Source organism: Desmodus rotundus, chromosome 12 (assembly GCF_022682495.2).
Source record: "Desmodus rotundus isolate HL8 chromosome 12, HLdesRot8A.1, whole genome shotgun sequence".
Taxonomy (NCBI): domain Eukaryota; kingdom Metazoa; phylum Chordata; class Mammalia; order Chiroptera; family Phyllostomidae; genus Desmodus; species Desmodus rotundus.
Window position 1 is genome coordinate 8,177,634 of NC_071398.1, and position 23,183 is coordinate 8,200,816.

The following is a 23,183-nucleotide window of genomic DNA, read 5'->3' on the forward strand; positions in this document are numbered from 1 at the left end:
TCCCCAGGGCACCCTGTGTTACACGTGGAAACTGAGGCTCAGGGAGGCAGAGCCTCTTGCCTGGTTAGGGGTGCAGGAGACCCTGCATTTGTTTGGCTGCTCGCTCTCTTATTGTAACAGAGGTCCAAGGAGTGAAGGGTTAAGGCCCTCTTCACAGGACCTGGGGGTTCCCAGGACACAGTTGCTGGGCACCCTTGGATGGGCTACTTGGCCCACTGGACCTCACTGTACTCATCTAGGTAATGAGGTGCCCACCTCCAACCTGCTCAAGGTAGAGCATCACGTGGGCGCTGGATGGAAGGGCCTCGAGGGACGACCTGAGGGGAGGAGGGCTGATGACTGTGGTTCTCTCCACCATCAGCTCTCTCCCCCTCTTCCCCTCCCTCCCCCCTCCTCCCTCCCCGAACATGTATGTAGCACCTGCTCTGAGCCAGCCCAGGCCTGGGCTGAGGACTACAGCCAAGAACACGTGGCCTGTGGAGTTGCTCAGCCTCCATCCTGGCCCTGTCCTTTATTGGCCAGCCCCTTTCCTCTCTGGGCCTTGGCTTCCTCACCTTGCCATTGTCTGTCTTCCAGGTTGTGGTTAGGATTACCCTTAAATGGTACCACAGAGCAGGGGTGTGAGCTCTGGGAGACATGCCCTCTTCCTGGGGACATCCGGATTCCCAAGACACAGGACCCCTGTCCTCAGAGCTCGAGGTCCAGGTGCCAGCCAGTGAGGCACACCCCAGTCACTGTGAAGCTGTCACGCAGTCTGACCAGGCTGCTGGAGCTCCGGCAGGTACAAGAAGGTGCTCGGAAAGCCAGTCCCAGCCAATCGGGAGGGAGAAAGGCCATGGCAAGGGGCCTGGCTGCACTGTGCCCTGGATCAACAGGGACCTGAGGCCAAGGCCACGTGGGGAATGTGCTCAGCAGCTTGAGTCTGGAGCACTCCACGCACTGGATGTGGAGGGAGGCTATTGGCCCAGGGGTGGGAGCCGCTGCTAGTTCCTGAGTGGGGGAGGGGAGGCCAGGATGCTCCTCTGACATGGGGGAAGCCTGGGACAGGGGAAAGCCGGGAGGAAGGCTTCACGTGTACACCTTTTTAGGCCTCCTCCCTGGGGGCAGGGGGCAGAGCACCCTGGCAGGCACCCCCAGCGCAGCTGGCTCTGTGTGGGGCTTGAGGACTGGGAGGCTTTCCAGGGAGCTCCTGCTCTTTGGGGAGGCGCCCGCCTGGGGCCTGGGAGGCAGCTGGCATCGTGCAACCCTGCAATTAGCAGGCAGAGGAGGCTGGGTGGTGGTGGGGGGGGATGGCTGGCAGGCTGACAGCTACAGCTTGTGCTGCCTCTGCCTCAAACCCCCCACCCATTGCCCCAGGGGGGTGCCCTGGGTGGCTGGTGGGCCCCCGAGCAAACAAGGCACTGGGGTCTTGGGAGGGGATGCAGAGCATAAGAAAAGCGGGAAAAATGATACTAATAGTAAAGTCATACTATTGGATGTTGGTGTGGACAACTCAGCGGCTTTGGTTCCCATTGTGCAGATTGGGAAACAAAAGCCTAGGGAGGCACAGGAGCTTGCTGGAGCACCCACAGCCAACCAGATGGCAGCTGGGTCTAGAAGCCAGGCTCGCCTGGAGGGCTGGGGTGCAAGGGGCTCACTCCTGGGTATAGATTTCAGAGCAGGGAACCCCAGGGTCTGAGAGTCAGGCTGGGCAAAAAACCACCTCAGCTGGAGAGCCAGGGGAGGCCGAGCCTTTGGAGGATGGATTCCAGGGCTGCAGGGGGAGGAGGGCTGGGTGAGGCAGTGTCTGGCCCAGCCGGTTCTCCAGCCCATCAGGGCCCTGTGAGGAGGAGGGGCACTGCTGCCCTTGGGCTGCTCTGGCTTTCTCAGACTTAGCTGACCAGCAGAAAGACCCGCACAGAACCAACCAGTCCTGCAGGTACTGCAGTGGGACTGGCGTGGGGGGTGGTGAGGTAGGGTGGTTCTGGCTTTAGCCTTCTACCAGCCTATCCATCCATCCATCCATCCATCCATCTTTCCTTCCTTTAAGGGTGCCCCCCAGGCCCAGGGCCCTGTGCTTGCTGCTGGAAGAACTGGTTGCCCTCCAGGAGCATCGGTTGGGGCGGGATAGGCAGACCAGTGCACGACCTACTAAAGCTCTAAGAAGGAACAGAACTTGGAAGGGCTGGTGGAACTCTGATGGGGAAGGGGCAGTTCTGGGGGGGCAGAAGGGCACTCATGGCTGGAGCTGCAGGGTCTGTGGAATGGGGCAGGGGCCGCACCACATGGGGCCTTGCCCTGGAGGGGGCGCCATACTCAGGACACATATGGCCTCGGAGCACCTGCCCTGGAATGAGTGTCCCCACTAACCAGTGATGTGGCCTCGGGATAGTTACTCCTTCTGAGCTCCTGCATCCTTTTGCAAACCAAGGTGGCGGAATTGCCTGCCTCACTGGGCTGCGAAGGACACGGCATGGCTCAGTGGGTTAGCTGCCCTCCCTATGGGGACAGGGACCCTGCAGGAGTTCTGATTTCATGAGTGACATGTGCACTTGGCGTGGCCTTGGCCAATGCCTCCCCCTCTCACTCTGTTTCCTCACCTGTTCTGGACTAGCTCAGACCATCAACACTCACATGCAGGGTGAGACTGCAGGGATTGGTGGGGACTGTGGCCCACTGGGGCACCTCTGTGCCTCATGGCCGGGAGCACCCGCCTCTCAGCCCAGGAGCGGTGGCCCTGCGGGAGCAGGAGCTCAGTGTCTTCCAAGGAGCTGACTTTTCAAGAGAAAGAAACCTACATTTTTATGAGAAAACCACATGACTACTATTAGCAATGCATTAACGTTTTTAAAGCATCACGTGAGCCACAGCTGCCACTTTTGTTGGCAGATGCTGCCACGACCACTGGGACAGAAGGGCTGCGAGCAGGGAGGAAGCCCCACACTCCAGGCCCCGACAATCTCCCAGCCCTGTGTCTGCAGCTGCACCCCCTCCCGGGACTGGGTTTTCCCTGGGATAAAGGAGGTGGGAAGCCAGACCCTCTCCTCACTGACATTCCCAGGAGTGGCCCCGCCCACAGACAGGGGCTGTAATGGGGCCCCTGCTCCACACTATCTCACTGGAGGTGCCAGGGAGTCTGGGGGAGCCACCGACGGGTCTGCTCTGTGTCTGGGAATGGCAGGTCTGCCTGGGGGCCCGGGGGTAGGGGGGTGGTGGCTCTCAGGGCTGCTGTCAGTGAGGGACTGGCTCCTGGCTCCCAGGGGTCAAAGGGCAGCATTTTCAGCCTCTTCTGGGGCCAACTTCCTGTTTGGGAGAGAAAACAGAAAGACCCCTTCCTTGCAAGAAATGATCTTCTTCCTGCAGTCCCTTTTCCGATGGCCCTGGCTTGTGGGGAGGGACCACTGGGGGGGACCCCCATGGCTGGGTGTCCCCAACTCTATCCTTTCCCCTTGGAGCCCAGAAGGGGATGGGGACCTTCATGCCATGATAGCAGACCCCACCTCGCCAGCATCATTAATTTAGGGTTGGCAGTAGGGCAAACATTCAGTGCCTGTATTTATTACCCCCAGCGGGGCTCTTGGGCCTGCCTCTCCCCTCCTCTCAGCCCCCCATGGCCCCTGGCACCCCCTGGCTGTGGCCTCAGGGGTCCCTCAGACTGAGCCACAGTAAGAAAGTCCTTGAGTGCTGCTCCTCACCCCTGACAGGGAGCCCCTCTATCAGTTGAACTTAACTCCTCTTTGGTGCCAGCTCCTACTTGGAGCCCCAGCCTCCCCTTGCACACCTCTGAGCACAGGGAACTCACCACCTCACGCATGTTAGCACAATTCTAACAGTGCTTCCTCTGCAGAAATTAGGGCCCAGTGCTTCACGTAAAGGGTCTTATCACGGGCAATTGTCCCAAATGCCACCTCAACTTGCAGAGCTTCAAAAATGTATGTTCCTGTGTTTTCAATAACCGTTTCCACCAGATTTCATATAAATCTGTTGGTTATAGAAGACTTAGGGACTAAGTATCAAAAATAAAATTAAAATGACCAGTAATTTCCCTACCTAGAGCAGGTCTAGGGGAAGGATAAAAGGATTTCTTATTTATTGTGTTTACAGCTACCTCCGGGTAAACTACCAGTCGCCAGAATGTCATCCCTTGTAGCAGAACGCAGCTGGCAAATCCCTCCTCTCCAGGGCCACCGTTCAAGTACTTCAACAAAACTAACCTTTAATGAGCTCCAGATGAACCCATCGGACTCTCAGGATGGCTCTGTCGGACAGTTAATTGATAGATGGAGAAACCGAGACTCAGAGAGGGCAAGTAACTTCCCCAAAGTTGCACAGTCAGTAAGGGGCAGAGCTGGGATTTGAATCCATCCAGGGCCAAACTTCAGTCTCCTCTTCCCCAGCTAACATGTGCACCACATTTTCTGTTTCTCCTCACAGGAGCTGCCTTCCAGACCACTCAGCAGCTCCGATGTTCATTCGTTCATTCTTTCTCACATTCATTCACTCATTACGTCACCTGATGTTTTCGAACTCAGGTTCGGTGCCAGGTGTAGGATGCTGCCCCCGATGCCGCCTGCCCAGATCTGCCACACTCTCAGGACTCCACCCCAAGAACCTCAACTCATTTATTACAAAAGACTGGGTTTATCACGTTGTACTACGAACAGCTCCTGCCCAACCCCCAAAGCTCAGAGGGGCAGGCTGGGTTAGGGACCCCTCAGCCCTCTCTTGACACCCTCTTCTCCTTGCATGAAAAGTCCCGGGTGGGTGGGGGTGTCTAGGCCTGGCCTGGGAGTGGTATTGTGTTTATAACACCAGGCATACATACATATATATATAAACACAGGCCGTGGCTTCCCTTCCATATGCCTTGGAGGGTGGGCCATCGATGTCCACCCTGGGAGAAAATGAGTCGTCCATGGCAGGGGCTGAAGTCACTCCCAGAGGCAACTGCATCAGTTCAAGTGCCAGTCAGCCAGGTAACTCAGGGCACCTGCAGCCTTGAGCCAGTCCTGCCAGCCCTGGGAGCGCTAGGCCACCTGGATCTGCAGGTCCTCGTCCTCGTCCAGGTCGCTGGCTCCATCCCCAGCTTCCTCGGTGCCAAAGCGAGCACTGCGGATCTTCCCGAAGAGGGGGGCGTTCTGCTGCTGCCTGCGCAGCCTAGGGTGGGGGGGGGGTGACAGCGGCATCAGAGTGTGGGTCACATCGACTGGGGCTGACCGCAGCTAAGCCTGTCCTAGCACGTCCCCCTGCAAAGCACCAGGCTGGGCCTTTTACACACACTACCTTAGCACATCACCCTCCTAGAAGTCCCCAAAATGACGGAGGTACTACTGTCACCTCCACTGTACAGACAAGGAAACTGAGGCACAAAGCAGTTGAGTAACTGGTAAAGTCCCACGGACAGTAGGGAGTGGGCCTGGCTCTGAGGTGGGCGCCACGGGCGAGAGGGGGTTGGGAGCTGGGGGCTTGCAGAGGGGGCTGCTGTTCAAGGTCATGCTCTGGGGTCCAAACCCAAGCCAGGCTCCAAAGACCACAGGGAGAGAGCTTGGGGGTTGGGGGGCGGGTGAGTCTCCTTCATCCCCAGTGTCAGTGAGGAAGTGCTCCACCCTAGTCCCTCCCCACATAAAGTTCCTAAAGCCGAAATGTGAGAGGCAAACCTGGACCCTGAGCTGCGGAGGAGATGCCCATCCCCCAGCAGGGCGGCCGCCTGGCGGCATGTTACTGGAAGGCATGAATTATTAACACAGCAGGGAGGGGCCCGGGCAGGGCCCTCCATTACTGCGCAGTGATTTAGTGCTCTGTCCCCGGAACATTAAAGCAGAAAAAGTTGGAGAAGAAAAAGGGGCAGCGGTCCTGGGCGGCCACGCTCTCCCTGATGGAAGCCCTTGAGAGGCTGGGCAGAGCCTGCCTGTCCATCTTGGGAGTTTATGGCTCCCAAAGAATGTGGCCAAGAAGGGTGAAAGAGCCCTGGGGCTAGGTGGCCTTTTTATGGGGTGCATACTGGGGATTGGGGGCGTGGGCAGAGCTGGCCAGACTCAGCCTGATTTGGACTCCTGCCTGGGCCCCTGCCCAACATTTTATAGGAAACATCCCAGGCAGGTGGGGAAACTGAGGCTTGGCAGCCACGTCACAAGCCTGTTAGGTCTGGCTCCAGAGCCTGTTCTATTCACACTCCGAGCACAGCAGCGCACGGGATGTATTTAGTAAATAAGGGCCCAGACGGCTGACAGCCAAGGGGTGAGGGGCAATCTAGCCGGACCACCCACTGGCTGAGTGGCCATGGAAGGACTCGCTCTCTCGTGCCTTAGTTTCCTCATCTGCCAACCCCATAGGAAAAAAAAAAAAATCTTTCCCTTCCCTTCTTACAGGAGCACGATTCTCGTAGCACGATATCTGACCCAAATGTAAGCCCCCCACCCCGGGGGCAGAGTGACAACAGCAGCTGACAGTTATTCAGCACTTACGATGTGCTGGGCACATACGGGCTCCTTCAGTTCTCACAACAACCCGGAGGTAAGAACTGTCCCCATTTCACAGAAGAGGAAACTATGACGCAGAGAGGGTAAGTGAGTGGCTCAAGGTCACACAGCTACCAAGCACAGAGCCAGGATTCCCACCACCCAGGCAGCCTGCCTGCAGAGCCCTGGCTCCCTCTAGTCTGTGAAATAAGAGGAAGCGAGTAAGGGCCTGCCAGGGCCGGCCCAGGAACCAGGTGGGGGGCTTGTGGAGTGGGGAGGGGCTTGGACTTGATGTTCTCTGATAGACATTCGTGGCTCCAAGGGGCGTCGGGGAGAGGGCGCCACTCCCAGGGTGCTGGGATGGGGAGGGGGCAGGGGAGGGATGCAGAAGGTGGGTCCCCCAGAGACCCTATAGTCCTATTTGAGGGCTCAGGCCCACCGTTGGGCCAGGGCTCCTTTGATCCTTCTGATCCCAGCTGGCCCGCTGCCCCACCTTGGCCCTGACCTGTTTGGCTACCCTTCCTGCTCTCTGGCCACAGGAGACAATTCCAGGTTCCCAGCTGGCCTCACTTCCTGCACTCCCCTTCCCTGGCTTCCTGGCCCTTCCAGCCTGGAAGGGACAGGATTTTGGCCCCAGGGAGCCCGGCCCTCTTCCTTCTCTGTCTTCCCCTCTAGCCAGAGCTCCAACCCTGCCCGGAAGGAGGGAGGTTTCCTTTGGCTGGAAGTCTCTCTGCCCAGTGTCTGTGTCCCGCCGGGATTCCTCTCCCCGATGGAGCCCGGTCCCCCCGGGGGGGTGCACGTGGGGCCCACCTGGACTGCACATGCTCTAGCTGCACCTGCAGGTTCTCGCTCAGCTCCGTCTGCTCGTCCAGCGACCGCTGCAGCTTACGTGCCTGGTTGTGGGCCTCATCCAGCTGCGGGGTGAGCAGGGCCAGTAGCATGGGGGTCACCTTGGGCTGGGCCAGCCTGGCCTGCCAACTGCCGTTCATTAGTGGGGATGTCCTTCCCGGAGACCAGGCCCTGTCTCCCCTCTGAGGCCTAGACCAAGGCCCACCTCCTCCAGGGAAGCAGACCTTTTGCTCCTCTTCCTCCCTGGTGCCCCTCCCTTCTAAACCTCCCCATCCTCCAATGCTCCAAGCTACTGATCATCCACCAACTCATCTATCCTCATCAGTCTGTCCACGTGACCATTCATCCATGGAAACGTCCATCTGCCCATGGAGATGCCCACTTACCCACTCACCCACTCACCATTCATTTATCTATCTGTTCAGCTACCCATTCATCCTGTCTGTCCACGTGTCCTTCCACTCTCCCAGACACACCTATCTTTCCATCCATCTATCCATCCTTCTGTCCTTTCCCTGGGCATTCATTCTTCCACCCACTGGTCCAGGCAGTCATCTATCTGTCTGTCCTCTGTCCACTCGGCCATCTGTCTTTCCATACACTCGTCCATCACCCATCTACCCATCCGCCCACTCACCCAGTCGCCTATGAGACATCTGCTGTCACGTCTCACCCACCCATCCTCCTTCCCTCCCTTCCTTGCCCACCCATCTGTCCACTCAGTCCCTCATCATCTGTCCATCCATCCTTGGAGTTATCCTTCTGTCTTTCCACTTACCACCTATACATCTACCCACTCATCCGTCCATTCTTTTCAACCACCCCTCCACCTTGTCTGTCCATTTTCCGTCCCACCTCCCCCACCCACACACCTATCTCCTATCCATCCATCATCCACCCACCCACCCACCCACTCTACGCTGGGAGTCAGGCTCATGCCAGGCACCAGGGACCCAGCGTGGATGACACTCCTACCCCAGCTGAGGTCTCTAGGCTGCCCTTCGGGCCCCAGTGGGGGGCTCACCTCGTCCTCGGCCTGGGCCAGCTCCTTCTTGAGCTCCTCCACCCGCAGCCGCAGCTTCTTCACCTCTGCCTCGTGCTGCTCTACCCGCCGGTTGGCATGTGCCAACTCTGCCACCTTCTCCTGGAACTGTTTCTTCAGCTTGCCATGCACATGCTTCAGGTCTGCCAGCTCCTGCAGGGGGGCAGAGATGAGGGGAGGGCTCAGGGTCAGAGGGCACCGTGCCAGGGAGTCCCACAGTGTCAGGCAGTTCTAGCAGGTGCTGGTGTCCACTCCACCTGTTGTCTGAAACACCAGCACTACAGGTTTGGCTGAGCAGCTGGAGGCCAGGGGGGCCATCTAGCAAGGTGAGAAAGCCTGGGGGTCGATGAGGGGAGAGGACTGGGTGGGTAAGTCAGTGGCCCCATTCTGGACGTGTAACTCAGAGGTGCCTACTGGAAATGACGTGGGTTGTCCAGCAGGCTGCTGGAGCTGAGTCAGGTTTCCTGGGCAGGGATGAGGTCTGGAGTCTTCGGTATCTACAGCAGAGGGCAATTAAAGCCCTGGGCCTAGGGATGCTCTAAGTGGGGAATGGGTGTCAGGGGAAAAGAGATCAGAGACCAGAGTGGCTATGGATGAACAGCCAGGAAGGGAGACGCCCACCCTTAAGCTCTGTGACTTCTCTGAGCCTCGGTTTTCACATCTGTAGAATGGGGCCGGGCACAACCCGAAGGTCTCCAGAATCCATCCCCTTTGTTCCATCCCCACCAACCACAGCCTGGTCTAGGCCTCCATCAGCTCTTGCTGCCCCAGGGAACAGTGACAGCAGTGGCACGGGGCCCACAGTAGGTGCTCAATAAATGCAGGCACAGCAGTTATCACAGAGCCTGACCCAGAGTGGGCGCCCAGGAGGAGCAGCTTCTGGGTGATCATCACCTCTGTCCTTAGTTGTTACTTCAGGGGTCCCTGGACCCCTGTGGGCTGACACTGGACACACAGTAGGTGCTTTGCCCTGGATGAACGGGGAGGCAGGGCTGCCCCAGTCCTGGCCACGCCACCCATTATCCCACCTTGTTCTTCTCGAAGAGCGCAGCCTGGCTGGCCCGCAGGTCACAGTCCAGTGCGCTGGCTGTTTGCCGCCGCCTCCGTGCCAGGGCCTCCTCCAGGTCCCCGACCTGCGCCCGCAGCTTTTTGTTCTCCCGTTCCAGGCCCAGCTTCTCGGTCTCCAGCCGCTCTCGGCGACCCCACTCGGCTGCATTCTCTGCCTGCAGCCGCTCCATCTGCAATAGGGCAGGAAGGGTGAGCCCCCCCAGGGCAGGAGGGCATGGAAGGGCCTTCCCTGGACGCTCCCTCCACTCCACCTCCCACTGGAGTCGTTCTCTTTTGACTCCAGGAAGCAGGCCCAGCTGCAGTGGCTATAATTAACCCGGGCTATTTCACCGCGTGCAGGATGTGAGGATGCTCTGGTCTCTGTATGGAAGGGACAGTGCCCGCAGTAGATTGGGGTACCCCCCCAGGTGTGGCCGGCCCCTCTCAGAGCACAGGTCTCTTTCAAGCTGATGCAGGCAGGGCCTCTGCCCTGTCCCCTGCCACCGTCCTCCCAGATCCTGCCAGCGGCCCTACCTCGCCCCTCAGCTCGGCCAGCTTCCTGTCCATGCTGGACCTTGCACCCAGCTCGTCCTCCAGGTCTTCGGACATGCGGCCCAGCTCGTCCTGGTGAGCCTCCTTCAGGATGCTGAGCTGCAGGACACAGCCCTGCCTGATTACGTGAGCATTACCTGGCTATACCCCAGAACCAGCTCCGGGGGGCGGGCACTGCTGAGGAGTGCTCAGCAAGCAGGTGGTGACCCAATGCACCAATGGGTGTCCAGAACTGACCTTGAACCTGACCACCGTGCTGCTTTCAACACTTCTCATTTCCTACCCCATTATCTCTTAGCCTCCCAGATCCACTCATAGTCCCCTTCAACCCATTTTCCACAACAGTAGCCTAGAGTGAACTTTAAAAAAGATTAAATCCAATCATATACCCTTCCTGGGTTCCATAGGGTAAAGACTGACCCCTCCCTATGGCCTCACAAAGTCTTCCTACCTCTTTCCCCTCGGTTCACTGTGCGGCCTCCCTTCTAATCCTCAAATACACCCTGTCCACCCCAGGGCCTTTGCACGTGTGGCTCGCTCTGCCTGGTACGCTTTTCCTGAGGTATTCTGCTGCATGGACTCTTCTCCTTCTGAGGCCTTAGCCTACATGGCCCCCTGCCAGGGAGAGCTCTCCTGCCCTCCCCACCTGGAGAACATCCCACACCCCATGGGGATGGGAGGACAGACAGCTTGTCTGTCCAGTTTTGTACCCCTGTATGGCCTCGGCACAGGGGAGCCTCAGTGTATACTGCCTGGGCTATGCATCCTGTGGGTCTGAACCCGGTCTGAGAGTGGGTGAGGGGCTGGCCACATCAGAATTGCCTGGGGTGCTTTCGATGTGCTGGTGCCAGCAGGGGACACCAACAAACTACAGCTCTGTGCGAACAGGGATGAGCCTGAGATACTTAAATGCTGAGGGAAAGAAGTCAGATCCAAAAGCAGATCTTTCTAGCTGTCCACGAAACTGCACATTTGTGTCTTACTCACTTTATTGTAAGTGACTGCACTTCACAATTTGAACAAATGAGGACAGATTCCTGAACCTGAGCCCCAAAGATGCCAATTCAGGAGGGTGAGGGTGGGGTCTCGGAGACTCCCTAAGACCAGTGTCGGTCCTTCCAGGGTAGAGTTTCAGGTTCTGAGATGGGTGGTCCTCCCGCCTTCCAGAAACGCAGCCAGTCCAGCCAGCTTTCTCTGGGTGGCTGTGCCCCCTGCTGGCCATGGGGGCTGCACAGGAGCCAGTAAAGGCTGCCTAGCCTGACCCCTGCCTGCTCCGAGTCCCCCACGCTGTGGTAAAGCCCAGTCTCCTTTCTGCCACCTGGAGCCTCAGTTTCCTCACTGATAAAGGGGGGACAGCCTCCTGACACCATGAGGCTTCAGCGAGCTCTTGCACACACTAGGCTACATCTAGACCCCAGCACTTAGAACACTGCGTGGCGCATGGCTGGCACTCGACAATGAACGAATTCCCTTCTTTCTTCCATTCCCACTTCTGAAATTCAACTGCACAATGCTGCTTCTTCCAGAAAGCCCCCCCTGGTTTCCAAGACTCACTTGCTTGAGCATCTCCTGCTTGGTCTTGCTCAGCTCCTCGTACTTGATCTTCCATTGGCTGAGCTCCCCCTCCAGCTTCTCAATGTTCCTGCTCAGTGCCAGTTTATCCCTGGGGAGGAAAGAGGGAGAGGCAGGCATGGAGGTGAGCCCACTGGGGCCCTCCATTCAGAGTCCTCCTGTGTAGTCTGCAGCTGCAGAACCCACGCCCAAAGTCCTTCCCTCGGCATTCAAGGCCCTGGCAGCTGACACTGCAGGAGGCACCCTGGCTTTGCATTTCTCCTGGAACCGTACCCCTCCCTCAACAGCAGGTGCCCAGCTCATGGTGTGGGGATGTGACCAGGCCTCCTCCAGGGCACCGGCCACCCCTGGCAGGTGCCACCCTCCCCCCGGGGCCCCAGGGTCACCTGCCAAATGTGACCCCTGCTCCTGTTTCATGTACTGTGGTTTACTGGAAGGCTTGGTTTGAAAACACGGTTCTGCAGTTAGAAAAACTGGAAAACACTGTCCAGTGGCTCTTGGACCTAGTGGTCCTCGCTTGTCATCATCACTGGGCGGATTCCCCTGTTCTTCCATGACTGCCCTCCACCCCCGACATGCGTGAAGCACCACGGGTAACAAGCTCGGCTCCTGGGGGTGAAAGTGATCTGAGCCTGGACCCTCGCTCTGGTTTACACACGAGTGGGAAGTGCCTTGTGAACTGAGAGAGTTTCCCAGGAATGGAACCGCTATATAAATTGAGGGAAGACTGCACTTGGCTTCGTTCAGAACTTGACCAAAGGCTATTTACCTCTCAGGAAATCCCATCATTACAGCGACCCGCCTCGGGCGTTGGAGCTGCCAGCCCCGCACACCTGCACTGGCTGCTTTCCTAGGTGTCCCAGCAGGTGACTGAAACGGGCAGGCGCGCATGCGGCTTCAGCATATGCCTGACTCAGAGCACGTGCTGTGTGAGTGCTTGCTGTCACGGTCATCGTCACCATCATTCCGCATCAAGTCACCAGACTCCCCTCCCCTCATTACTTCTTCCAGCGGGGCTGTGCCCGAGCTGCCCCACGCCATAACACAACACGGGTTGGCCTGGGCCGGTCCACCCACACGCACGTTTTTTCAGTGCATACAGTCGGCCCTCTGTGTCTCTGGGTCTTGCAGGGTCTTTGATCTGTGGTTGGGAATCTGTGGGTGCAAAGGGCCAACTCCAAGTGCAGCCTTAGTTCTTGAACTTCATTCATTCCAGAAGGCTCTTTGAGAACCGAACTGTTCAAGATGGGAGATCTTTGAGAACCGGAGTTTGACGGTGTATGCCTTGTCCTACGGCATGTTATATAAGGGACCCGAGCATCCGTGAATACAGAGGGACAACCGTGGTTCAGGTTTGGGGGGAGACAAATCCTACACATGGATTGTCAATTGTGAGGGGCTCAGCACCCCTACCCCATGTTATTCAAGGGTCAATTGTACGTATATTTTATTTAAATTCTGTTCCTTTCTACTTAATATTTCAGTTAGCACATTAGGTTGATTTTTGTTTGTTTAAGTAGAATTTGATTGCCTTACAGTTCTGCAGGCTAGAGTCCAAGATCAAGGTGTTGGCGGGCTCGGCTCCACCCAAAGGCTGTGAGAACCTGCCCTGTGCTCTCCCCTAGCCTCTGGCGGTTGCTGGCCATCTTTGGTGTCCCTTGGCTTGTGGGATCATCACCCTGACATTTGCCTTCCTGGCTACATGGCATTACATTGATGTTTTAGGAAATCACGTGTAGCCACATTATCCTATCTATGCAGTTAAATTCTGGACAGAAGAGGGGATGCTACAACATACTCATTATAATTATAATCTGGCGTGTGCCCTGATGAAGGTCACCAGTGACCTGCGTGTTCTTTATTTAAATTATTTTTTAATGATTGATTTTAGAGAGAGCTGTCTCACCAACTGCAGGCTCTTCACATACCCAGCTGCCACCCTGCCATCTCAGACTCGTCCAAAATCAACTTCACAGCTGCGACCCCCCAACCTCTCTGTCCCTCCTCCCCTGGTTAAATTTTTGCCCTCGGCACTCTCTCCCCACCTGGATGAGAGCTCCACAAAGGTGGGGATTCCTGGTCTCATTTACAGCTGCATCCTCACAGCTGAGCACAGCGCCTGACCCAGGGCAGATGCCCAACATGTGCTCCTGGAATGAATACAAACAAAGCGCGCCTGGGGTCCTCGGGTGGGGCGCTCATGCTGCCAGACTCAAACCCCGTCAGCATGTCTCACGTCTGTGACAGCGACTTCCATTCTGTGATGCTGAGGGTGCCCTGCTCCCCCTGCACCCCCTCCTGCCTCCCAGGACTCACTCTCGTTCCTTGAGGAGCACCTTCTGGGACTCATCCAGCCGCAGCCGCAGGGCTGTCAACTTGGAGGCGTCCTCCTCGATGGCGGCCATGTCCTCCCAGGGCAACCGGCTGCGCTCCTGGCGGCCCGAGCTGCCCCGTGGGCCCCCAGCTCCTACACTGCGCGCCTCCCAGCAGCCCTCGGGCTCTTCTGGTCTGCTCTTCAGCAGGTTCTCCACCAGCTCCAGCTCCTGCAGGGACCAAGGTGTAAGATGGACCAGTGGCTGCTGAGCCCTCTTGGCCTCTCCCAGGACTGGGGTCTGGAATCAGCTTGGTGGGTAACCCTGAGCAGGTCACACAGCCCTTCTGGGCCCCGGCACCCTGTTTTGTGTCCTAGAAAGGGAAGGACACAGCCTCCTCGGGGCCTCCCCCTTCTTGTCCTGGAACTGAACACCCAGTCAGCCACCAAGGTCCCCTGTATCCTGGAAGATTTCTCAGGATAGGTGGTGAGCTCCCTGTCACTGTAAGTATGCAAACATACGGTGAGACATTGGTGTGAATCAATGCAGAGGCAGGGAATTCCTACAGTGAAAAAGAATAAAATTCCTTCAAAAGGAATCTGACTCTAAGATCCCATTTTTCAGGGGCGAACACTAAGGCTCCGGGAGCTAAGCGCCAAGATGAATGGAGAGGCAGCCCTGAAAGCAGGACCAGCTCCCAGGCAGGGAGCTATGGGGGATTTTTAACCCAATGCCAAGCCCTGCTTCTCCTCGTGAACCCCCTTTCCCCTCTGCCCTGTCCCTGTGCATCCCGAAGGCCTGCCTTGACCACAAACCCCAGACACCCATGGCCTCTGTGCCAGCCTGGCTTCCCCATGGCCTTCCCATGTGAGTGGGCCAGCCCCTTCCCGGGCTGGCTCTCAGTTTCCCTACTAGATGGGGACAGTGGCTCTGAGGACTCCCTGAGGAGTGAGATTCTACTCCTCCTGTGACTCAGAGTCTGGAAGGGGCCCTCAGGTGCCACCTGGCCCAAAGCTCTGCTTCACAAACAGGGAAACAGGGAGGGGAGGGGCTTATTCTGGGTCACAGAGCAAAAAAGTGGCGGAGCGGGAGCGCAAACTCAGACTGTAACTCCAGGGCACTCATGGCTGTCCCTGCCACCTCCTGGGCTGCGACTGACAACCAGAGCAAGGACAGGGCAGGAACAGACTGTGGGGCTGATTGACAGGGGCTGTCATGGCCTGCTCCCAAGAAGAGCAATGAATGCCAGCTCCAAACACCGGGCAAGGCTGGGGAAGAGGAAGCTTCAGCTACCAGGAGGTAGCGGTGCCCACTCTGGCCTGCAGGGGTGGAGGGAGCAGGGCATGGCAGGTGCAGGACAACCAAGAATCTTAGCTAGAGCCTGGGGACGGAGCTAGGAGCAACTTGAACTTGGACTCTGCCCCTAGAAGGCCTTCTGGTGACAGGCCTGCTGATTCGGGGGAGGCTGCCCTCCACACCCACCATTAATGCTCCAGCCATACTGATTATTACCATGGACTCTGAAGTTCACCTGGGTTCAACTCCCCAGCAACTTGTCATCAGCTGGGAGACATGGGTCCTTAACCTCTCTACGCCTCAGTGTCCTCCTCCATAAAGCAAACCCCTCCTGGGGCTGCTGTGAGAATGACCTAGAAAATGCACCGCAGAGCTTAGGGCTCTGTGCAGATGGCCCCTGAATGGCGGGAGCTGTTATTGCCAGTCCCCAAACTCCCCGGGCGCTCTCCGCCTCCGGGCTTTGCACAGGCAATTCCATGCCTGGAGTGCCCTCTGCACTTTTCACAGCTAATTCCTGCGCATCCTCCTAGTCTCAGTTACTTAAATGGGACCTCTTTCAGGAGAGAACCTGTCAAGTCCCCTCCCCAAAGACTGGATCGTTGCTCCTAGGGCCCTCACAGCCCCCCACCTCTCAGCTGAAACAGATTCTTGCTATAAATGTTTACCTCCCCACCCTCAATTCAAGTTGATCGAATGAATGGATTCAGTGCTGCTACTAATGGTTGCCTCCCAGGCAAGTACTTCCATCCCACTCCTGCTCAGAGTGGGTGATTCCCTGCTTCTGTTGACTACTCAGGTGTGAGAGTAGAGGGACCACCTGCTGTAGGGGTCTCCAGAAGGGAGGTGACCTGGGGCCCCAGCAGGTCGACCCACAAGAGTGAAACCTCTTAGGGCACCAGGCCCATACCATCCCCTTGCTGGGCCCGGTGGCCTCCACCTCTGTATATAATCCATCAGCCCAGTCCACTTTCGGACCCAAGGGCTAAGGCCCTCCCTGCCCAGCATCCCCGCTTCCTCCACACACCTGGCTGCTTTGGGGCCTCTCTGACCCAACATCACGCACTGGCTCGTGCTCCCGTTCCGGCTCCGTCTCGGGTCCATCGGGCGTCAGGTCAGTGGCTCCCCGGGCACCACGAAGCCGCGCCAGCTCTCGGCCCCGCGCCTCGCACTCGCCCTGCACCTCTTGGCGCTCACGGCGGGCACCAGCCAGCTCCTTGGTGAGTGCGTCCAGGCGCTGCCGCAGCTGGCGCACTTCTTCGCGCGCGCGGTTGCGCTCTGCGCGCACCTTGCTCCACTTCTCACGCCAGTTAGCAGTGCAGTCCGACCACCAGCGCATGGTCTTCTCCATCTGAGCTGCCCTCGCGCGTGCCTCCTCCAGCTCCCGCAGTCGGAGCTCCTCGCGGCTCTCCCAGTCCCCGTCCGCAAGCAGCGTCGAGGGTGCCGGCGGCAACGGCAGGGTGGGGGGCGGCCCAGGGGAGGGCGTGCCGCTGGGCGGTGTGGGAGGCAGCGAGTCAGCTGGCCCCATGCGCTCAGGCGACGGGCTGCCGAGGATGGTCAGGAGGCTGCCTTTGGACAGCTGCGGGGACTCGGCCAGACGGGGGCTCGGCCCGTGGCTCATGGTGCAAGGGGGCTCGCAAGCTCTGGGTTTGAACTTGGGCTGGACTCAGGGGCAGCACCGGGGACTTTTGGCGAATACGATACCACTGTGCATGATGGCCACCTCTACCCTCTGCTCTCTGGGCCACAGGATGGAGGATGCCTCATGGCACCTGTAGGAGAGCACACCATTTTTAGACAGTGACCACTGCCTGTCCATATCCATAAGATCAGCCATGGGAAGGGCATAACCGGCAGAGAACTGCGTGGGCAAAGGCAGGGGGAGAGAAAACGGTCTGCTCCAGGAAAACCCCTGAGAATGGTGAGCAAAGGCCTGCAACCATTTCTCACTGGCCTCCAGACTCCCTGCTTGAGTCCCTTCGATCTGCAGCAGCGACCACTGATCTGCAACCCTGACCTGCTGCCCCTGACCTTCAGGTCCCATCTCACACACTGAACCTCTACTACCCACCCTGCCCCCCGCTATCTCCACCCCGAACACACCAAGCTTCCATGCTAGCCCTCCTGCCTCCTCCCACGCTGGCCTAACTCATCACATCCTTAAAACTTATCTGAGATATCACCCCCTTCCTAGAAGTCCTCCTGGACCATCTCAGGCCAGGTGGTCAGACCCTGACCTGTCTCCATCGCTGCACTAACCTCGTTGTCCCATTTATGTGGGTGCCCTGTCCGCTCCCCATACGCACCCCAGGCTGTGAGTTTGCTGAGGGCAGAAGCTGGTTCCTGGTCACTGTGTTAGTCTTAGCATGTGATGACAATGACATGGCATTGGTGGAGGGCCATCTACAGACCAGGAACCATGCCTTCTGTGAATTATTTCATTTGTCTCAACGGACTCAAGGGAAATGAATGACCTTTACTGAGGAGGAGAGGAAGGCTCGGCAAGGTTGAGACCCAGGGCTGGTCCAGATATGGTGTCTAGGAGTCCACGTGCAAACGCTGGGGGGAGGGGTGTTTGGTGAATGCATGCACACACGCACGGGTGGTGTGATGGCAATAAGCCAGTGTCTGTTAGATGGTGGGGGTCCGGGGACGTTTCAGACTGTTATTCATGGGAGGCATCCCATTTAAAATAAATGAGACACATGTCCCTCTCTGTCCCTAACCTGCCACATTCTCCCTCCCTGTGGCCTCATTCTGACCACCCCCAGCAGCCCTGAGACATCCTGACTTTTGTTTCCCACTCAGCCAGCCCCCAAGGCCCCGCCCTGATCTCTCTCCCTTCCTTTTCTGAGTGACCAGCCAGAGCACTGTTCCCCACTGCCCGGCCAGCTCTCTGTGTCCTCTCTTCTGGTCTCTAACACCTCCCTCTTGGCAGGTGATCTGATGTCAGGGTTGGTAGCGAAAAGGTAAGCCCTCGGACTGGCGCTGCCTCCCTGTCCGGCCCCACGCCCCAAAGTCCTCTCTTCTCTGCCCCTAAGAGGATAGTTGCTTTCAATGCAGTCTCTGGTGTAGTAGGCATGAGGCTGGGAATCATATTAGTAGTCCAATTTTAAGACCTTTGGGTATTTGGTGATGTCTTGTCCCCACCCCTAAGTCCACACACACAAGTGTGTATGTCTCAACTGCGCAAACACCTGCCCAAAGTTATGCACCCAGACACGGCCACACAGATGTAGGTTCCAGATCCCAGAATACCACTGACTCCCCAAAGGATCCCTGGCAGGCAAGTGCCCTCTCTGTGACTCAGTTTCTCCACCTATGCAGTGAGGTAGCTGGCCTTGATTCCACGTGCTCTCACAGACATCTGTGCACACCCAGGCACACTCGCAGACACATACCCCACTTACACACAAACACAGATACAAAGAGACACAGGCAGGCACACACATACTCAGCGATGAACCCAATGCACGCAAAACTGCAGATGCACGGGAAGACGCTCACCTGTAGACAGAGTCCCAGACACACCTGACACCTGGAGACATGCATATGCCAACACACAGATGGATACACACAGACAGATGCAACGATACTCATTGCCAAGCAGACGCACACTCATGCACGCACACAAACACACGGTCAGGACATTCGCTCTCCTCTCCCCATTTTCCTGGCCAGCCTCCACATGGAGAAGCTCTTGGAAAAGAAAACAACGTGAGAGCTGCGGGGGAGGGGAAGGAGGCAGGAAATCTGAGTGCCAGCCAGGCAGCCAGGGCTGTGCTAGGAATGGGAGGTTCTGAGGGGGTCCTGGGGCCTGGGAGCCCTGTCTGCTGGGCCCTTCCTGTAGCCCCGAAACTGAGAGAGTGGCAGGGAGGGGGCCACTGCCACATCCTCTCTGCCTCTGGGAGCCGCCAGGCCTGGCTCAGGCTGGGCAGGAATGGGCGGGCGGCCTGTTCTTTCCAGGAATCCCAAGCCTGTCGCTCAGGGGCAGGGCAGGCGCCACCCAGGCCCCTAATGGCTTCCAGGCACCCACGCTAATGGCAGGGGTAGGCTCCGGATTCAGCTCCTGTTCCCCTTCTCAGCAGCCTGGCCCAGCCCTTCCTGGGGGCTGTGTATGCATACATGTGGGAAGGAGTGGGCATGGGGGGCCCCAAGGTTGGTTTTCCAGAAAGCCCATCCCCCAGCACACCAGGAACCCTACACATCCATGTGGATTCAACCAGACCCTGCCAAGCAATGCACGCCTCCCCTCACCCCCACCCACCCCTGGCATGTAACACAGCCTTGGGGACAAAAACTCACACGTGGCCCTGGTGGCACACACACTCACCGAGAGTACAACACGGGCTCCAGCTGCCCTGACCTGCAGCCCTCAACCACCAGGCCCGGTGCCTTCTTTCCGTCAGGCGTGCCTACATGTGTGCAGGGTGGCCTCCTGACTCCCCCAGGGTGCCACCACCCCTCAAGGAGCAGGTCCATGAGGGACCAGACATCCCAGACCCCAGGGACACTTCTTCACCCCGGCCTCCTCTCTTTCTCCTGCCGCCCACCAGCCAGATGGGTCTATATCTGCTCTAACCCTCAGGGTTGCTACTCAAGCTGCACCCCTCCCCACCAGGAGTCTGAAACCCCCACCCACCCTTCCAGCTCAGCTCCCGCACCTCCAAAAAATGCCTGGATCTCCCCAGCCCTACAACCTTCCACAGCCAGACCTGGCCAGCCGTGCTCTTCTTGCAGCACAGGCTTTCGCCCACCCAGAGCTTCCAGAACAGGCTCTGATTTGAAGATTTGCTTTCATATGACCAGTGGGGTGCGGAGCAGAGGCTGAACTGTGACTCGCATCCCCCTAGTTGGGCAGCAATGCTGAGCGGGACACAGAGCTCCTGGACCCCAGCCTCACTGCTCTGGACAGATGCTGGCCCACTCTAGGACAGAAACAAGAATGTTTTGCTGGGACACTCGCCTCCGGCTAGGCATCAGGCGTGTCCACAGCAAGTGACCAGTGGCTCCTACTGCTTGTGGACGGGTCTGGAATATCTCTTCCTTCTTTCTCCATCAGCAAATTCCTACACATCCTTCAAGGCCCACCTTCAGTTTCCCCTCCTCTGGAATGCCTTCCCTGACCTCGTACACAGATTATGTGAGTGCCCCCAAAGCACTGGCACCTCCCCGTACTTCACCAGTGGCCACATTGTGAAGTCCACAAGGGCGCCTTGGCCTCGCTGGCTGTCAGCTCACAGCAGATGCTGTGTAAATGCTTCCCAGGCTATGGATGAATGATGGGCAGTTAGGGGTCTCTTTGCGACCAGTGAGGGCTGAGCCATCCTAAGGATCAGGAGTCACTTTGTGGCCAGGCATTGAAGACAGACAGGAGTCTGAGCCTGTTTGTGGCCAAGGTCGGGGTCAGAGGTCATCTCCTAGGCAGGTCAGGAGTCAGGCTTCTTACCAGAGGAAGCCTAACGGGCCCCTAAGGGCACAACTTGGAGTTTTGTCCTAAGCACGTTTAGATGACTCAACATCCAATGAAAGAAGTGAGTTATGCTGAGGCCTGGATGGGGGCCAGCTGAGGGGGCTGGGGGTGTGCCTGGAGGCCCAACTCCTCGCTCCAGCTCGGAAACCCCCTACATCCTCCTAGAACCTTCCAGGTGGGGCTGTGGGGCCAGCCCATGGCCACAGGCCTGGCTCTGGGCAGGGAGCAGAGCCCAGCAGGAAACCGCAGAGGCCAGCCTGATTGGATAAGTGCAGGGTCCAAGGCTGGTCAGCCCACAGACTGTGGGCACCTGTCTTTCTGACCTGCTGCCTGGGCTCCAGCCACCGGACCTCCGGGACAGGACTGAGAGGGAGGGAGGCAGGCAAGTGGGGCCTGCAGGCTGGACCTGAGCCCTGGGGTCGGCACCCCTGGACTGTCTCAGATACCCCCATCTCGGACGGAGGAGCCATTAAGATAGCTTGGAACTCCTTTATTTACAAATGGCCCAACTGAGGCCCAGGGAAGCAGCTACTTGCCCACATCCACATAGAGGACAAGCAGCAAAGTGGGGGTGGGGGTTGAGGAAGCTGGAGTGCTGGGATTGGATGTTTCTCCTCTTAGCTCATGTCTACTTCAGGAGCACCTCCACAATGGGGTCCTCAGGCATCTGGCCAGGTGGCCCAGCACAGGTGGTATGGGAGAGGGTGGGAGCTCTTTTGGGGACCGACCCTCAGCCCCGGGTCTCTCAGCAACTTCTTGATCTATCCATTCTCACAGAGCACACACCCCACTTGTCCCAGCTCTGCCCCTGTTAGGCTGTGTGGTATCTGCAAGTCTCTGCCCTCCCTGGGCCTGTTTCCTTACCCATACGTTGGGGAGAGGCACTAACAAGATTCCTAAAAGTGGGCAGACCTTGTGCCAACCTGAACCAATCTAACGCCACAGTCCTGAACAACCCCCACTTGAGAGAGAAATTGAGGCCCCGGGTGGGGAGGCGGCTTGGCCACACATCACCCGTTGGCACCAAGAGGACGGCGCACAACTGGGGCCCACCCCTCTGTCCTAGCACTAGTTACTCCACCTGCTCCAACACCTTTCAGAAATTCACTTTCCAAGGCCTGAGTCGCCTTAGACCAAACTTCCTGGTCCCGCCCCAAAGCTGCCCGCGTCCAGCGAGCTGCCCCGCACCCCCTAGCGGCTGGCGGAGGGCTGTAGGGGCTCCCCGGCTCTGAGTGGCGCTGTCCCGCCCACCACACTGCGCCGTCCCCATTGGCAGCCTAGCGGGTCTGGGGAGGTGGCTTCGTGCTCCGATTGGCCCACGCCGCTCGTCCATCACTCACTCGCCATGGTGACTTTGTTGGGTCCCCCGAGGAAAGTTCCAAATTCCGCCCCAGCCCGATGCCCCCGCCCGCCCCGTCGGGCCCGCGGCATGCCGGGGGCGGCCCTGTCTCCCCCACCCCGCATCCTCTCCACACCTGAGGCCCAGGGGCACAGAAGCTGGGGGAGCCCGCGAAGGGGGCTAAGACGTTCTGCTCTGAGTTTGGGGTTGCTGCGGACGCGGGAACCCCGCATCCCTCCCCTCTCCAGCTCGTCCCCCAACTTAACCCCTTCTCTCCTGCGGAAGATTCGCGGCCTGGAGGGTGTTCCTGGGACGCCGTGGCTTTCCGTCCGGGTACTACCGTCCCCGCTCACCTCGGCCGGGGACCCTCGGGCTCCGGACGTCCGACCCGCCGCGGCTGGGCGGAGCGGGCACGGGGCTGACTGCGGCGGCCGCCGGCAGGGCCGAGGGAGGGCCGCGGAGTCTCCTCCTCCCTCCCGGGGGGAGGGGAGGGAAAGGAGACGGCCGGGGGGTGAGGGGGCTGTGGGGCGGCCAGCAAACTGCGGCCCGCCTGCGACCCTGGCCCGCTGAGACCCTGGATGGGGGCACCCGCCTAACTTTGGGGCGAGGGGCGCGGGCCTGGGCGGCGGGCTCTGCGGCAGAGCGGGCGGGACCCCGGCACAGGCCCCACCCCTGCATGGGGGGCCAAGCAGGGGGAGAACGGGAGGCAGGGGCTGGAGACGCCGCGGGGCTCGGCTTTCCCGCCTCAGATATCCTAAGAGCCATCGAAGTGCTAGGCACTCCGCGGCAGAAGTTGGCACCAACTGTCTGGGGCTCAGCACGTGGAGCGTGCTTAGCACCCGTTCACTTTTGTTAACTGCTTTCTGCCTAGTGTCAGCTCTGCTACCTAGTGGGCGTGGAGCAGCAAGTCTCGTCCGCTAGCGCCCAGAAGCTTTGGGGTTTCCTGCCTCACTTAGCAGTGGGGTGGGGGGCGGGGGTCTGCGGTTTGGGCGGGAGGGACCGACAGACTCTGGGAGGGCCTCTTACCACATCCTGTGCCCTGGAGGACAGACTGAGGTGAATTCATCCGAAAAGAGAACCAAAAATTCAGAGAAAGAGAGTTGGGGGAAACCTGGCCAAATTGGGAATTTACGTCAAAAATAAAAAAGGCTGAAGATAAGTTAGTTTTAATCTGTGGTTAACAATATTTGGATATGATCACGCACATTAGAATGATGGAAGCATCGGCTCTTTGCGACAAAAGGGTCATTTTTTTTTCAAAAATATT

General features: G+C 58.3%; 2 protein-coding genes and 1 long non-coding RNA gene across 9 annotated transcripts in view; 1 reads left to right on the forward strand and 2 right to left on the reverse strand.

Annotated features, from left to right (window-relative positions):
- The window catches only part of LOC128779596 (uncharacterized), a 26,872-nt gene extending 13,070 nt beyond the window's left edge, over nucleotides 1-13,802 (forward strand). For 2 of the 3 annotated variants that reach the window (XR_011650680.1, XR_011650679.1), the window contains exons 3-5: nucleotides 4,084-4,284; nucleotides 6,348-6,492; nucleotides 12,276-13,802. This is a non-coding gene — a long non-coding RNA (uncharacterized lncRNA). The remainder of the gene's footprint in view (nucleotides 1-4,083; nucleotides 4,285-6,347; nucleotides 6,493-12,275) is intronic. The other variant, XR_011650681.1, reaches the window with a different exon arrangement.
- CIAPIN1 (cytokine induced apoptosis inhibitor 1) overlaps nucleotides 1-23,183 on the reverse strand; it is a 249,534-nt gene that overhangs the window by 58,880 nt on the left and 167,471 nt on the right. The window lies entirely within an intron of this gene.
- On the reverse strand, nucleotides 4,282-22,439 carry CCDC102A (coiled-coil domain containing 102A). Of its 5 annotated transcripts, none has more exons than XM_053914553.2 (9): nucleotides 22,270-22,436; nucleotides 16,132-16,876; nucleotides 13,816-14,042; nucleotides 11,482-11,590; nucleotides 9,910-10,026; nucleotides 9,357-9,566; nucleotides 8,311-8,481; nucleotides 7,248-7,408; nucleotides 4,282-5,136 (listed from the first exon to the last, which is right to left on the reverse strand). In XM_053914553.2, exons 2-9 carry the CDS (start codon nucleotides 16,723-16,725, stop codon nucleotides 5,007-5,009), a joined length of 1,719 nt encoding a protein of 572 aa, XP_053770528.1. In that variant the 5' UTR covers nucleotides 16,726-16,876; nucleotides 22,270-22,436; the 3' UTR covers nucleotides 4,282-5,006. The 5 variants fall into 5 exon arrangements, with proteins under 5 accessions (XP_053770528.1, XP_053770527.1, XP_053770530.1 ...); XM_053914552.2 differs by having other exon boundaries at nucleotides 22,183-22,436; XM_053914555.2 differs by having other exon boundaries at nucleotides 7,248-7,351; nucleotides 22,270-22,429.

Coding starts and splice junctions, on each gene's coding strand:
- CCDC102A (XM_053914553.2), bottom strand. CDS start 16,725: ATGAGCCACGGGCCGAGCCCCCGTCTGGCCGAGTCCCCGCAGCTGTCC. Junction 10,027..11,481: donor AGCAGGAGATGCTCAAGCAA/GTGAGTCTTGGA, acceptor TGTGTCCTGCAG/CTCAGCATCCTGAAGGAGGC. Junction 8,482..9,356: donor CGCTCTTCGAGAAGAACAAG/GTGGGATAATGG, acceptor GCCCCCCTGCAG/GAGCTGGCAGACCTGAAGCA.